At 33.2% G+C, this 16,358-nt stretch overlaps 1 protein-coding gene across 2 annotated transcripts; it reads left to right on the forward strand.

The window, feature by feature from the left end:
• The first annotated feature begins 701 nt into the window (after positions 1 to 701).
• Positions 702 to 14,367, forward strand: LOC124367932 (coiled-coil-helix-coiled-coil-helix domain-containing protein 10, mitochondrial-like). 2 transcript variants are annotated; one of them, XM_046825140.1, is made up of 5 exons: positions 702 to 914; positions 3,444 to 3,615; positions 9,042 to 9,282; positions 13,267 to 13,329; positions 14,153 to 14,367. In XM_046825140.1, the coding sequence occupies exons 1-4, from the start codon at positions 868 to 870 to the stop codon at positions 13,284 to 13,286; spliced, it is 480 nt and encodes a 159-aa protein (XP_046681096.1). In that variant the 5' UTR covers positions 702 to 867; the 3' UTR covers positions 13,287 to 13,329; positions 14,153 to 14,367. The 2 variants fall into 2 exon arrangements, with proteins under 2 accessions (XP_046681096.1, XP_046681097.1); XM_046825141.1 differs by lacking the exon at positions 13,267 to 13,329 and having other exon boundaries at positions 704 to 914.
• The last annotated feature ends 1,991 nt before the right edge of the window (positions 14,368 to 16,358 follow it).

The raw sequence follows: 16,358 nt of genomic DNA on the forward strand, positions 1-16,358 counted from the left end.
TCTATACTAAAAACGTAGTCTTATACATTTTGTAATATAAGACGAGGGAAAATTTCCGAAATCCTATTATCCTTTCAAATATCTTCAATAGACACTACTGAAGTCGATACTGTACAAATTAAAATATTTATTGAACGAGATCTTATTTTGTTTAAACCTTATAATAGTTTTTGGGAATATCTTATACAATGTATGAAAGAGTTCTTACCTTACAAAAATGTACAATGAAAATTTACAAAAACAAAAAACTAGACCACTCAGTGTATTAGATTATTAGCTCAGAACAAATAATTGCACTGGCTGGCCAAAACCAGCCATAACTTATTTTCTCAGAAATAGGTTAAGCAATATAAAAAGGTATTCAAATGTGTTGTTAAGAAAGTGAAAATTCTCTCTAATTACGAATACATTAGCCAATCTAAATATAACGTAAAGGCATTGCAAAGGCAAAGACATTGTTAGTAAAATTGACAAACGTATGTTGCAACAAATAATTATAGTATTAACAGTAAAATCGTTTCGTAGTGATTAAATGTATTACTTTTGCGGTTTACAATATTTGAAAAACATTTTATAAAATATAGTTTAAATGAACTAATATGCATTTCTTACAGTGATCAGATTATTCTACAGATTTTTTTCAACTGCCAACGTATCTCCTTTACTGTCGGCATGCCGCCCACGCTTTTATTCTAGAACTAGCAGAAGCACCTTACCATTTACGTCATCCGTTCCATTGTTCAGGTTGAACTTCGTATTAAGGCTCATTCATTCGTTGTCCTTCAAGTTTGTTCTGTGATACTAGCCTATTTGGCCTGTGCAAAGAATTTTCATATTTATTTGATAAAACAGTTATATTATTTCAAAATGCCACGACGTGGAAGGGCTCCTCCTCCAGCAAATAGGATTAGGACGTAAGTTTTAGAAAAACTTAAAATATTTCAAAAAAATATCATACACGCTGTAGTAGTAATAAATTGCGCAATCATCTAGTAAATTTGAAGTTTAAAACTGAAACAGAGTTATTACATTTTTAATACATCTTATAATTTTAAGTACAAACTGTGTTCTTTAATGTTTTTAGTGAATGAAGTCAGCTATGGAAGACAAGACCTAGGCTATACTTTTTCTGACGTAATTTAACCCAATATGCCCAGCAAAAGAATCTCAAAATAGTAGAAAGTAACTCATTCAAAAATTTCTGTTACATACATATCTAACTGTTATATGCAAAATATGGATAGCTATGTGTAGGTCTAAGATTTTGTACTAATTTTAATGCTAGCCTTATACAAGTCTTATGCCAAAATAAACTCGCTAAACTATGCTGTACAATAAAATCTGTAGCATGAATGTCAACTCAGAAGCATCATAAAACAGATGACTAAATGGGGAGACTAATAAATGGCCTACACTCAGTATTTGATTGTTATTATCGAACCATTTCTTATATTATTCAGCTTTGCCATTACAGTATATGATCATCATTGCTTTTAAAGATGATAAGACATGTTTTTCGTCGCTTCAACATGTAGGACTCATACCGAAAAACCCATTATGTGAAATTTGTGGGAAAGAAACAAATTAACTGTAGGGGAGTAAATACAGTCATCAGTTTTCCTAATTTCGGTTATAATAATTTGTTTGATCACCGTTAATATTAAATTCACATTTTAATTTAAAACATAATTATGTTTGTTATTGCGGACTATAGATACTTTTATATCGATTGATAGTCTAGGATTTGAGATGTGAATATTAGGTATCGATGATTACATTCTTCGATATAAAAAACCGGGTCCGCTTATTGTACCCTACCCGACTTAACTACCAGAAAAACTACAATATTTCCAGCTTGCTCACATAGCAGGAACCAACCGTTTGTATGGAATGAAGTTAAGGATTCTCCTCATGGGTTTCACTGGGGGACAAATACACATCTGGAAGCCACTTAAACAAATCTCATCTCTTAAAAGATATTTCACATAATTCCCAATATTCATCACCATTTTCAAGTCCTCCAAAAATTAATTACTTCATATAGGCTAGTTTATTTTCAACATTATAACTATTGTAATTAATGAGTTGAAATCATATAGTAAGTTAAATAAATTGTTATTTATTGAATTATTCATTGGATAAAATCAGTTGAAACATTCGATAAAAGCAACTGAATAATAAGTGTAGGCCACTTATTAAAGTCTACCATATTGTTGCTGATTGAGACAATACACAGTAGTAACTTAGTAAGATCAAAGTTCAGAAAAATAAAGCAAATTTCAATAATGAAACTAGAAAATGGTGCACCTACATGAAATTTTCATTATTGGTGCTGCTGTGGCGGTTGATTGTAATTTGTTTTACCCAGATTTATAATATAAAGTTGTTTTTAAATGTAAACTTCAAGTATCTTATCAAACTACTCAGTATTTATTTTTGAGTGCAATGGTTTTTATATTACATCCTAAGATTTATTCACATGGAAATAAATACAAATTGAAAAGCCCTCTTTTAAAATACAGTACTCACAGTGAGTCTTTTTTTCAATGGAGGAACGCATACAAAAACTGGCCACTTAAGTCTTTAGTTAGTTCTAGGGTTAAATGTGAGTACTTGAGGAAAAATATTACTATCTGAATAGAACTTAGTAAATATTTATGAATTCAGTTGCTAATATGAGAGTATTATTCGTGCAATTAAATTAAGCTGTTATTTATATGCGGATTTAGTTCATTTTGTCTTACATTGTATGCTCAGTGTCGGATTGTTATAAAACACTAAAAAGTACAAATAACCTGTAATATAGTAGTTATTATAAGGTCCAGTTTTAGTATTAAATTCCTGATTACCAGCTTTTAGGTCTTATGCATGTTTTATTTCATCCATAACTTAGTATCCTTTCATATATTGTGTAAATGTGTACATTTTCAAAAATTAGGCCTACATAATATTTGGAAATTTATAGCAAAAAATTTAAATAGCAAAATTCTGAGAAGAAAATCATTTCCAAATCATGATCCTACCCAAATAAAGTTTTTGAACTTTTCAAGTTTTACATATTTTGTATTGATAAAATATATATTAACTATACCCACAGGATATTGCTTTCCACAATTAATTTATGAACGTTACCAATAATGGTTTACTTTAGTATTATGCTTTGTTTATTGCTACAATACATATTGACCTTACGTTCAGTATAATTATTTTAAGTTGTATTGTCAATAAGCTATTCATATTTAGCCTATGTTATTTTGTCCAGTTATCATGTTCTCATAAATTAATTTCTATATGTATTTAATATGTTAAATCGTGCTGAGTATAAGTGGAGGAGAGGACTTTGTAGTTGTAAATTAACCTCTAATAAAGCTAAGTTTCATTTAGTTTCCCTTCCTTATTTTTCACTACAGGATCAATATTGATTCAATTGTTATGTTATAAAGGGTCACGGCACCGAATCCAACCCCGACATTGCAGACTAAAGCCCCAGTTGCTGCCCCACCGGCACCTGCTCCAGCAGTCCCCTCTCAGCCCATGATGGCCCCCCAACAACAGCCCAGCATGTTCCAACAGATGGCAGCTACTGCCGGAGGTGTGGCTGTGGGCTCGGCTATTGTAAGTTTGCAAATGCTAAAATGAATTGATAGAGAAGGAAACATGATTTTTCCGGACATTTCCCATTGTTCAGTGAAACAAAAAATCAGTAACACTACGTTTCGAGATCTGCAATCTGATCTCTTCTTCTGGTAAACAGGCCCGTTTTACCGAATAGGCATGGTAGGCACGTGCCTAGGGCGCTAGGCAATTGTAATTTTTGGGGGGGAGCAAAAAATGGAAAAACACATTGCCGTGGTTGTATCTGCACGCATAATCATCAAACGGACTTTTTCTAGGCTGTCTTGAGCTGATAAGTGAATTTTATCTATTTCTCGCGAAACACATAGCAATACATGGTAACAAAGGCAAAGGTAGTGTATTATACTTTTCGTCTGAAATTTGCAGTGAATTTATTGAGATTATAAGCAAAGAAGTACTGAAACAAATCTTAAATGAAATTAAGAAAGCTCGCTATCTCTCTTTAATCATAGACTCCACACCTGACGAGTCGCACACAGACCAATTGGCTGTAGTACTGCGGTATGTTTCATTGCCCAATGCTTGCGCCAACGAACGCCTGATACAACTCTTACCAAGTGTATGCCACAAACAAATCTGGAAGTTTGGAATAAGGAACCCTCAGTTTACTAGAGAAACTTGAGCTGGATTTCGATAACTGTTGTGGACAAACTTACGACAATGCATCAAACATCTTGGGCATATACTCAGGTCTTCAGACAAGGAATAACAGCAAAAATGATCTTGCTGACTATATACCATGTGCAGCTCATTCACTAAACCTTGCTGGGTGTTTTGCTGCCGATAAGGCGTGTCCAGATAACACACAATATTTTTTACATTCCTACAAGGGCTGTATGCTTTTTTTCTCGGCATCCACTTACAGGTGGAACATCTTAAAAAGTCACATTGAAAAGAGTTACGAAGGAAAATCAAAGAAAGATTAGGGAAAGCCAATGGTAAAACCTCTGAGTGACACAAAATGGTCTGCTAGGGTAGACGCTCTTCGAGCTTTAACAATAAGTCGACATGAATTAACAGTTGCTCTTGAAGAGCTAAATAAAGCCGTTACTCAGACACTATAAACACAATGCACAGCCGCTGAGTTTCTAAAAACACTTGGAAATTTCTAAACCACATTATTAACTGTGATCTGGGACGAAATTCTCGAGACAGTTGATAAAACAAGTAACAAGTTTGACTCTTCAAAATCAAGATTTAGACATATTTGGTTCTACAAAGGAACTTGAAACACTATCCTCGTTTTTGAGGGAAAAGAGAGATGTATTTGATGATGTTGAGTCCAAAGGATTGAAACTTGCAGAAAAAGAAGAAGCTGTATTTGACAAGGTAAGAAAAAGAAAGCTATTGCACGATGAAAAGAAGGAAAGAAGCATGGAAGAAACATCTCCTCGAGAAAGATTTCGCACTGGGGTGTTTATTGCCATTGTTGACAACATAGCTTCGCAGCTCATCAAAAGAAGGGAGGTCAATAAAATTTCGACACAAGATTTAAGATCTTACAAAAACTAGAAGAGAAAAATTCCAAAGAGGTGGCTTGTGAAGCTAAACTGTTAGGAGAAGTATACAAGAACGATATTGATGGACAATACTTTGCCCAGGAATGTAACCATTTCAAACAATGCATGGTCTTGGAGAACCTTTCTAAGATCAAAGATATGAACGCCTATATAAAATCAAAACGGATTGGAGAACACGTTCCCCAATTTGGAGGTCGCTCTCAGGATATTTCTAACCTTACCTGTGACGAACTGCACAGCTGAACGTAGCTTTTCAGCTTTGAAAAGAGTGAAGTCAGAAATTAGATCATCAATGGTTGATGAAAAGATTAATGGCTTATTGTTGCTGTGCACCCTAAACGACATTACTTTAAAATTAGACTAACAAAAATTATTGACGACTTTCAATACAGAAAACCGGAACAAAAGCTATTGCATGAATGATTCAGTCTAGTGGTAAGCCAACAAACCAAAAACAATCCAAAGAAAATGTGATTAAACGAAGACTATAAATAATGTAAATACTTCAAATGTAAAGAAAGGAGAATGGGTGTAACAGGTAAATTACACACATTCCCACCAGAGGCCAGTAGAAACCTCACGGCTAACGGTTACCAGTCCGGGATACGGCGAGTCCATAAGTGGTGGATAATGGGAAGGCTCTCGAAGAGAATCAGGATAATTTGTAAAGGAAAGTCAAGGGACATTAAGTCCCTCCGAACCAAAACTGGCATTTCAGACTAAATCTAAATTTACGGGGTATAGGCGTTATGGTAGGGCTGGTGGGGGGGGGGGGCGTAGTCAGCTGGCAGGGGTATAAAAAGGGGTGCAACTCTTAGTTGTGCCTAGGGCACTGGCAGGGTGTAAAACGGGCCTGCTGGTAAACCTTTAGAAATTTTAACCTAGTTTGTAATTATGTATTAGGTTAGTCATTTACCTGAACAAGAGATCAGATAGCAGATCTCGAAATTTAGTGTTACTAATTTTTTGTTTCACTGAACAATGGCAAATGTCTAGAAAAATCCTGTTTCCTTCACAATCCTTCCATCGCCAAAAATAAACTTCAAACAAATAATTGATAAGAGTCATAACATAGAAAACTCTTTCACGTTCTAGCTTGTGTACCAAAGCTTTCAGGAATCCAGACTAGTTTTTAATCACAGATTCTTGTGAAAATAGTTGTATATGTGAAACATGTGAATTTTAAATATAGGCTAGTAACAATCACCTAATGCTAAGTTATTTAACATTTTTTGTCACATTCAGTACAATTATAGCTGTGAGTATTGAACAAGTATAGAATTATGTAGAAGGTTTAAAGTGGTTAAGAGCTAAGAGAAACATATTGGCACATATTACAATTTTACTAACATGTAAATTGTGCCTGTTATTTGTTTATATGTTTCTAATGATAATTTCAGTTTATTTTGCATTTGTACACAACTTTAACAAGGTATGTAGATTTTACAGTGTTTCTAAGATCTTTGGAAAAGCTCAACATAAGTATAAAATCACTTTTGTCATGATATTAGTAATATTCTATCAACCATCAAATATTTATTGTAGCCATTTCTTGCAGAGCAGCCATTAACAGTTTTACTAAGTGACATGTCTAATGATTGTAATAGTCAGCTGTCTATCTCTTTAGGCTTCGGTAATAATATTTTATTCATTGACAACTAGTTGTAGTTGGGTTAAAAACATATAAAAAAGGCGTGTGCTCTAGTTTTTTAGCGTCTATTGTTTTTTTTTTGTTTTTTATTAATGGGTTATCAACCAAAGTAGCCATAAATATTGAACTTTGCCTCTACGTTAATATGGCAAATATGTAAAATAATGAATTTAATTTCATTTATAATTTTTAACCCATTTGGTGGGACAGGTTGATAGTACATCATATACTTGTATTGTAAATTTTTGTTTATATTTTCACAAAGATTGGTAACTGAATTATTGTGATTTGTTAATTTTGTAAAAAATTATGTTGTAATTAAGTCTCACACAAATTATTTAGTAATTGGGGAAATAATATATATATATATATATATATATATATATATATATATATATATATATATATATATATATAAATAGCAAAATATTATATTATGTAAATGAGTTTTTAATCCTCATAATAATTCAGTATTTTGCAGAGAATTAAAAACTCATTTACATAATATAATATTTTGCTATATATATACGAGGGCTGTTCAGAAAGTAACCTCCGGTCGATTGAAAAAAATACACCAAGTTAAGTAAAAATATTTTAATATATACATCTTACAACTACATCTTTGCACTATTTTTCGACATAGTCTCCATCACGATTGAGGCACTTATCGTATCTCTTCACAAGCTTTGAAATTCCTTCTGCATAAAAATCACCCGCCTGTGCCTTGAGCCAGCCTGTGACCGCATCTTTGAGCTCTTCGTCGTCATCAAACCGCTGGGACCCGAGCCATTTCTTCATATGCATGAAGAGGTGATAGTCGCTTGGCGCTAGATCTGGGCTGTAAGGTGGATGGTTGAAAACGTCCCACTTGAAGGACTTAAGAAGGGCTGTTGTTCTGCAAGCAGAGTGAGGACGGGCGTTATCGTGCAAAAAAAACGATACCGGAAGTCAGCATACCACGGCGTTTGTTCTGTATAGCCCGTCGTAATGTTTTTAGTGTTTCACAGTACACGTCTTGATTAATGGTCGTTCCACGTTCCATGAATTCAACCAACAACACCCCTTTGGCATCCCAAAACACCGTTGCCATCAGTTTTCTGGCAGAAAAATCTTGCCGGGCTTTTTTTGGTTTGGTAGGCGAATCTGAATGTGCCCACATCTTTGATTGTTCTTTTGTCTCAGGGTTTACGTACTTAATCCAGGTTTCGTCACCGGTCACGATTCTGTTTAACAATGGTTCTCCTTCGTCCGCATAACGTGACAGAAAGTCTAATGCAGAGGCCATTCTTTGAGTTTTGTGGTGGTCGGTAAGAATTTTGGGCACCCATCGTGCACATAACTTACGGTAACCCAATCTTGCTGTCACTATCTCGTACAAAAGAGTCTTAGAAATCTGTGGAAAATCAGTAGACAACTCCGCCATTGTGAAACGTCGATTTTCACGAACTTTTGCATCAACTGTCTGAACGAGTTCGTCAGTCACCAAGGATGGTCTACCACTCCTCTCTTCATCATGAACGTTTTCTCGTCCACTTTTAAATAAACGTACCCATTCACGGACAACTCCTTCACTCATAACTTGTGGTCCGTACACGGCACAAAGCTCACGATGAATAGCTGCTGCAGAGTATCCTTTGGCTGTAAAAAACCGTATAACAGCACGCACTTCACATTTGGCGGTATTTTCTATTGCAGCACACATTTCAAACTGCCACAAAAACTAAACTAGCGCAGGTACGATGTTCACTCGACTACAGCTTGATGCCGACTGACCTGCTTAGTGCGTGAATGCACAGATGGCGCGCTACTCCCCTCCACTACCCGCACTGTGACCAACCGGAGGTTACTTTCTGAACAGCCCTCGTATATATATATATATATATATCAATGTTGACTGCAATAATTAGTTTTTAGCGTAAAATCCTACAAAATGTTTGTTTTTTAATACTAACCATGCTTATCACTCATTTAAAATGCAACAGTGAAAAAGTAATGAAAAATATGTTCGTCTTAAAAGGTTTATATAATTTATTTATCAACCAGAACCAAAGTTTGTATAAGTTCTTTCGGTAGACCATGTTGAAAGAAATATCTTGAGATATCTTGGTCTTGCCTTGAGGCAACAGATTTCAAACCGTGTGATTTAAATCACATTGTTTGTTGTATGATTATAAATTCAGTTAGTACTGAGGAGTTTTGAGAGTAATTTACAAGACAACACAAATGATGTCCAGGGTCACACCGTGGGCCACGCGATGACAGGGATGTTCAGCGGTGGCGGTGGCGGTAACGATGCCATAGCGGCCCAGCCTGCCCCTGCCCCAGCTGCTGCTGCTGCTGCTGCACCAGCTGGCGCGCCAGCGTGTGCGTGGGAGGTCCAACAGTTCCTGCAGTGCGCGCAGGGACAGAGTGACCTTTCACTGTGTGAGGGCTTCAACGAGGCGCTGCGCCAGTGCAAGATAAACAATAAGCTGGGTGAGTATTACAGCATACTCACGAGAAACTGTGGCCGAACAATTTGTCGGACGTGATATTTCAACTCGTTGAAAATCCAAAGAAACATTATGATAAATAAAAATTTCATCGGGAATGAGTTTGCAACAGAGTTCCTGCTGTGTGATCTATTCTACTTTTCTACTCTCTCATTGGGTTATTTCTTTCATAAGTACCAATTATTGTCTTTAACTTAAATTGCACCTATCTTTGCCATCAAAAGGATTTGTCACCATTTTAACAAGTCGACATGGGTATAGTGTATAATAGTTGTTTGCTAGCTGTATCCTATTATCGTTGGTTCATTTCGTCAAGAAGTACTAAGTTTCTTGTACCTTATAATGTGAGTCTGTTTGAACAAGTCTATACATGTAAAGGGATATCTGTTACCACCACTCATGTTAAGTAGTTGTTTGCTAGCTTTACTCCCATCGGTTCATTTCATGAAGAAATACTAATGTCTTGTACCTTATAATGTGAGTCTGTTTGAACAAGTCTATACATGTAAAGGGATATCTGTTACCACCACTCATGTTGAGTAGTTGTTTGCTAGCTTTACTCCCATCGGTTCATTTCATGAAGAAATACTAATGTCTTGTACCTTATAATGTGAGTCTGTTTGAACAAGTCTATACATGTAAAGGGATACCTGTTACCACCACTCATGTTAAGTAGTTGTTTGCTAGCTTTACTCCCATCGGTTCATTTCATGAAGAAATACTAATGTCTTGTAGCTTATAATGTGAGTCTGTTTGAACAAGTCTATACATGTAAAGGGATATCTGTTACCACCACTCATGTTAAGTAGTTGTTTGCTAGCTTTACTCCCATCGGTTCATTTCATGAAGAAATACTAATGTCTTGTAGCTTATAATGTAGGGCTGTTTACAACAACACCATCGTAGTCATCACAAGGGTTTGCTTGCAGTCTGAATAAGTGTATATACATGTATAGAGTATATGTACAGTATACAGTGTAACAACACCACTCGTGATACGTAGTTGTTTGCTAACTTCAATTCCATTGGTTCATTTCATGAAGAAATACTAATGTCTTGTAGCTTATAATGTAGATCTGTTATACATCACCATCGTAGTCATCACAAGGGTTTCTTGCAGTCTGAATAAGTCTATACATGTAAAGGGATACCTTTATAAAGTGTAACACCACCTCTCATGTTAAGTAGTTGTTTGCTAACTTCAATTCCATTGGTTCATTTCATGAAGAAATACTAATGTCTTGTAGCTTATAATGTAGATCTGTTATACAAACCCCATCGTAGTCATCACAAGGGTTGCTTGCAGTCTGAATAAGTGTATACATGTATAGAGTATATGTACAGTATACAGTGTAACAACACCACTCGTGATAAGTAGTTGTTTGCTAACTTCAATTCCATTGGTTCATTTCATGAAGAAATACTAATGTCTTGTAGCTTATAATGTAGATCTGTTATACATCACCATCGTAGTCATCACAAGGGTTTCTTGCAGTCTGAATAAGTCTATACATGTAAAGGGATATCTTTATAAAGTGTAACACCACCTCTCATGATAAGTAGTTGTTTGCTAACTTCAATTCCATCGGTTCATTTCATGAAGAAATACTAATGTCTTGTAGCTTATAATGTAGATCTGTTATACATCACCATCGTAGTCATCACAAGGGTTTCTTGCAGTCTGAATAAGTCTATACATGTAAAAGGGATATCTTTATAAAGTGTAACACCACCTCTCATGATAAGTAGTTGTTTGCTAACTTCAATTCCATTGGTTCATTTCATGAAGAAATACTAATGTCTTGTAGCTTATAATGTAGATCTGTTATACATACAACCATCGTAGTCATCACAAGGGTTTCTTGCAGTCTGAATAAGTGTATACATGTATAGAGGGATATCAGTATAAAGTGTAACAACACCACTCGTGATACGTAGTTGTTTTGCTAACTTCAATTCCATTGGTTCATTTCATGAAGAAATACTAATGTCTTGTAGCTTATAATGTAGATCCTGTTATACATCACCATCGTAGTCATCACAAGGGTTTCTTGCAGTCTGAATAAGTCTATACATGTAAAGGGATATCTTTATAAAGTGTAACACCACCTCTCATGATAAGTAGTTGTTTGCTAACTTCAATTCCATTGGTTCATTTCATGAAGAAATACTAATGTCTTGTAGCTTATAATGTAGATATGTTATACATCACCCCATCGTAGTCATCACAAGGGTTTCTTGCAGTCTGAATAAGTGTATACATGTATAGAGTATATGTACAGTATACAGTGTAACAACACCACTCGTGATACGTAGTTGTTTGCTAACTTCAATTCCATTGGTTCATTTCATGAAGAAATACTAATGTCTTGTAGCTTATAATGTAGATCTGTTATACAACACCATCGTAGTCATCACAAGGGTTTCTTGCAGTCTGAATAAGTGTACACATGTATAGAGTATATGTACAGTATACAGTGTAACAACACCACTCGTGATACGTAGTTGTTTGCTAACTTCAATTCCATTGGTTCATTTCATGAAGAAATACTGATTGTCTTGTTAGAACGATTATGTGTTTGAATTACGTATTGCCATTGTATGTTTTGAAGTTGTGCTATTTGATCTCTTCCTCAGATATATAACTAACCAATCACCTAACATTACACTAACCTAAGTTAATGAAAATAGTAAAGCTACTCCATACGTGGTTAAAAATTAGAAAACAAACATGTCATCTCTGTGCATACTATCATTAAAACATGCACTTAATAAAGAACTAAAACTAATTCTTGTAAATTTTTTAAAGATCAGAGGCCACAGTGCATCTTCTTTACACTTCTAATCTAAAAAAATATCTCTGTTAAATATACAAATAGGTATGTTTCTAAGTAAATCTATCTGTAGATTAGCATTTGCAGTAAATTTCATTGTCAGTTTTGATCACTTAAAATGTTATAAACTATAATTGAGGACTAATTTATACCCTTGTTCTCTAAAACAATTGTAATTTATAGAAATAAAAAAAGACCATTCTTTTTGTACATAAACAAGGATAGTTAAGCAAATTTTGGGATGTCTGATACAAACACGAGTTAACTAAAAATCAATTATTTTAATTTAAAATTTACAATTTACAGTAATAATTTGTAATTTTTTGTAGTATAAGTGAAAATGCATTTATATAATCAGTCGTGAATGCCACCATTAGAAACAAATTTCTTTTCATTGTGTCATCATCCATTTAGAGATAAAATGAAATAGTTAATTTTCTAACATCAGTTCTAAGCTCTTCTGTAATGAAAACATCAAATATTTTTGAATGGTCCAATGTTTTTTTAAAGATTTTTACATTTATGTCTTTTTTAACTTCATAGCTATAGACAAATTTTTCGTAAACATTCTGTCAAAGTAATTACTTGTATTATTTTCTTATGAATGTTTTTTGTAATGTTTACTTAAACAATTTTTAATAAATCTTATATTAATAACTGAAAGTGAACAGATTTTTTTGGAGTATCCAACATTTTATTTTCCCTTGGAAGTTGTGACATCCAAGGAGGGAGGAACATAAACATATTATCTTTATGTAGACTTGGATTTTGTCTGTGTTATGCTACTAGATTACTTGCAGATTATTAGTGGACTAGATGGTTTTTAGGATGTTCAGATTGCATTTTGATACTGGTTTCCTTGCACATTCTGGTATTGGTGTTTTGCTGGAGCATCCAAGAGCTGTTTTCAGTCACACAGATGTTACTGATCTGTCCGTCTACCTATTCAATAAATCTGACATTTAATTAGGTCCCTGATAAGCTGTGGATTTTTCAACATTCCGGACCTGTTGGTCTGCTGAATTATTAAACCTGCTAATAACTCCCAAGGACGGTGGTGTTCTTTATTGTTTCTACCGGAGGTTGTTTTGTGGTGGAATGTCTCTTTCATTTCTGTTGTTTCTTCTGTTCAGGGTCAGGGTTAAATCAATGATAGGACAGGGCAACAAAATACTGATTTGAACTCCTACAGCCAGGTATGTATTAGTCTTAATCAGATCTTGGAAAGCATGAATTTATAGTAGTAATAGGTCTTGATACATCATATGGAGGTAAATAAGCAAGATTATGCTTCAATGTAATTAATCTTGTAAAAATTACTTTTAAGAATTATTTTGAATTTAGATTAATCTGCACCAGTAATGTGCTATTAAAAAAAAAAACATGAAACAATTAAATATTATATATATGCTTCTGGCAACTGACATACTTACCATGCCAGAAACAGGGAAGAATATTGCAATTATTGCTCATTACAATATAGAATTTTTTTTAAAAACCCTATGTATCAGAGTAGATTTTTAATGAGTAAAAAAATGTTTTTAAATTAAAAGAGGATCAAGATATTTTAACTTTAAAAAATATTCATTCTACATCATTTACATAAGATTTTTATGAAATTGTAAAAATTATGCATTTGTTGAAAATTATGATTTACAATTATATAAAACAATTCATTGAGGGATTATTTATTAAGTTAACCTTGTTACCACATATACATCTTTTAATTTCTTAAAAGCTAATCGTTAACAAAAGAACTTGACATCATTCTTGTACATAATACAAGTACTTTGAGGAATATAGATTGTTCAATTCAGTTCAAACTGTCATATCAATTTCAAAACTGTTGTTTTATTTAACTATATGCTATAAAACCATGTTTTATTTAACTGTATGCTATAAAACCATGTTAGTTAATTCCAGGAAAATCTTTTGACAAAAATTGTATTTCTTAGTAAAAGTTTTTGAGCTTGTGATTAAATTGTTTCTGCTAACATTTTGTGTTTTATTCTGTTTCAGAACTTTAGAAACCAAATCTCTAGGATATCAAATTAGATGCGACAAGATCAAGACGTTAACCAAAACCCAAATCAGCAGTGATTTGAACTATATTCCATAGTCTTTTTAGAAAATAAATCTTCAATTTAATGTTTTTCTTCATGTTTTTACCTTTTTTCTCTACTGTTGTTAAAATGTTTGTTAAATAATGTTAATTGTATTAAAATAACAGTGTTGAAAATTTGAGTTTTATTTGTTTGACCAATTTATTGGTGTAGCAAAGCAAAACTGTAGCAAAGCTTAGAAGCAGTCAATTACAATTTGATAGTTGTTTTTAATTCAAAACTATTGTTCTGACTGTACAGAAAATACGTTGGAATGTTACATAACATTATTATGAGCCACGTGGTCAGGGATCCAATACGTCTGGCTATTTATAAAGTTGCAACTTCTGTTGAAATTACGTCACAGAGAGGCAAAGGCAAAGGGCCAAATTCTGTGATGATTCTGTGGATTCTGTTTTTAGGTCACTCATCACTTTCTTACGTAATTTGTACACTAATTTCATTTTGCTGCAAATCATGTATGTCTACATACCACAGCACATAGCGTTTGGATTGTTAACTCTCCTTTTGTCTACTGGAATTTCTGCAGTCACAATAATTTTAGTGGTTTCACTGAGTTTTTATTTTATTAAAAATATAAAAATTATGTATAATACGAAAAATATAATTTTTTCAGACAAAATTTGAAAAACAAATACACTTGTTTGACATTTTTTTTTTAAAAGTTATGTTCAAATATTTTAAAAATTGTTTACTTATCACATTCATATCTTTTTTAAATTTTATGGTAATATGAGAATTTCCAATTCATTCTATACAAAAATGGGATTGGCCAAATGATTTGTGAATAAAAAATATAGGGGTTTATGTATTTATATATACATAAAAGTAATATATAAATAAAACAAAAGAATTACCTGGCAAGAAAGCTGCCAAACAAGATAGAAGAAAAATGTCACATAATACCAGAATAGTAATTTTGTCCGGAGATGTGGGTATTGGGAAATCAAAGACCTACAAATGTATGTACTGTGTCTTTAGCTTTCCATTAATGTAACTTCTGTGCCTTTGAATTGTTTTTGGAATTATATGACCTGTTAAGCCAGTTTCTCACGTTAGCTGGTGAAAATATCACCAGTGACTGTAAAAACGATTGCATCGGCAAAAATGTTACGTTTGACATCCTGATAGATAATGCTATTTTGTAAATTACTGTAAGGTTTGTGGTCAGAGCTCACATGTGAAATTATCAGAATATTTAATGTGGTGATTTATCACTCATAATGTGATCAATTCATTTTTATATGTGATAAACTTTCACACGTCTTGTACTTATTGTTAATATCTTATCAGCAGAGAATTCTGATATAACCCAAATAGTGATTATATTGTAAGGTTGGTAATAATCAATTCTTTGGTTATGCAATTGTCAGTTTGTACTTTGAACTATACAAGTTGTTGAAACAATGAGTTTTACTTGCTTGTGTTTGTCATGTTGATTGAACAGAACTGCTGAATAAATCATCTCTTATAACAACCTAATTCCTTCGTGTTGTGTCAAAAATGTATTGTAATACATTTTCTCAAAGAAAACAGTGATTCAAATCACTTCTAAATTGTACCAAAAATTTAGAAATGTGGACATTAATTTTTTAAAAGGTTTCGTTTCATTTTATTTTAAGCTTTCACTGTATTTTCAATTATAAATGGCTGTGTCTATACAAACTTTTTTTAAAGACTTCAGAAAATCAATTTAACTATAGTTGTGTCTCAAAATAGCAAAATTTGAACGATAAAAAAAATTGTATATCACAATATTCTTCAAAGTTGTTTCATTTAGACTAAATGCAACAAGTATATCCTACAAAGGGGTTGTTTAAAATGAGATAGAATAATTAATAATGAATATAAATTTAAATTTAATGTTAGTTTTCAAAATTATTTTCAACATCAGGCCGTACATCTACACAAACATTATTTAAAATAGTTCGAAAATAAAATGCAAGTACTAACTGGTAGTTATAATGTCTGGAGTTTCTTCAACTACTAGTAATGCCTTTACACTTAATTACAATTGTATCAAGTTACATCAGTGTTTTGTTTGCTATTGCACATTCAGCAGTTAGTAAACGCAAGCTGTCAAATTGAAAGGTACATAGAGT

Source organism: Homalodisca vitripennis, chromosome 8 (assembly GCF_021130785.1).
Source record: "Homalodisca vitripennis isolate AUS2020 chromosome 8, UT_GWSS_2.1, whole genome shotgun sequence".
Lineage (NCBI taxonomy): Eukaryota > Metazoa > Arthropoda > Insecta > Hemiptera > Cicadellidae > Homalodisca > Homalodisca vitripennis.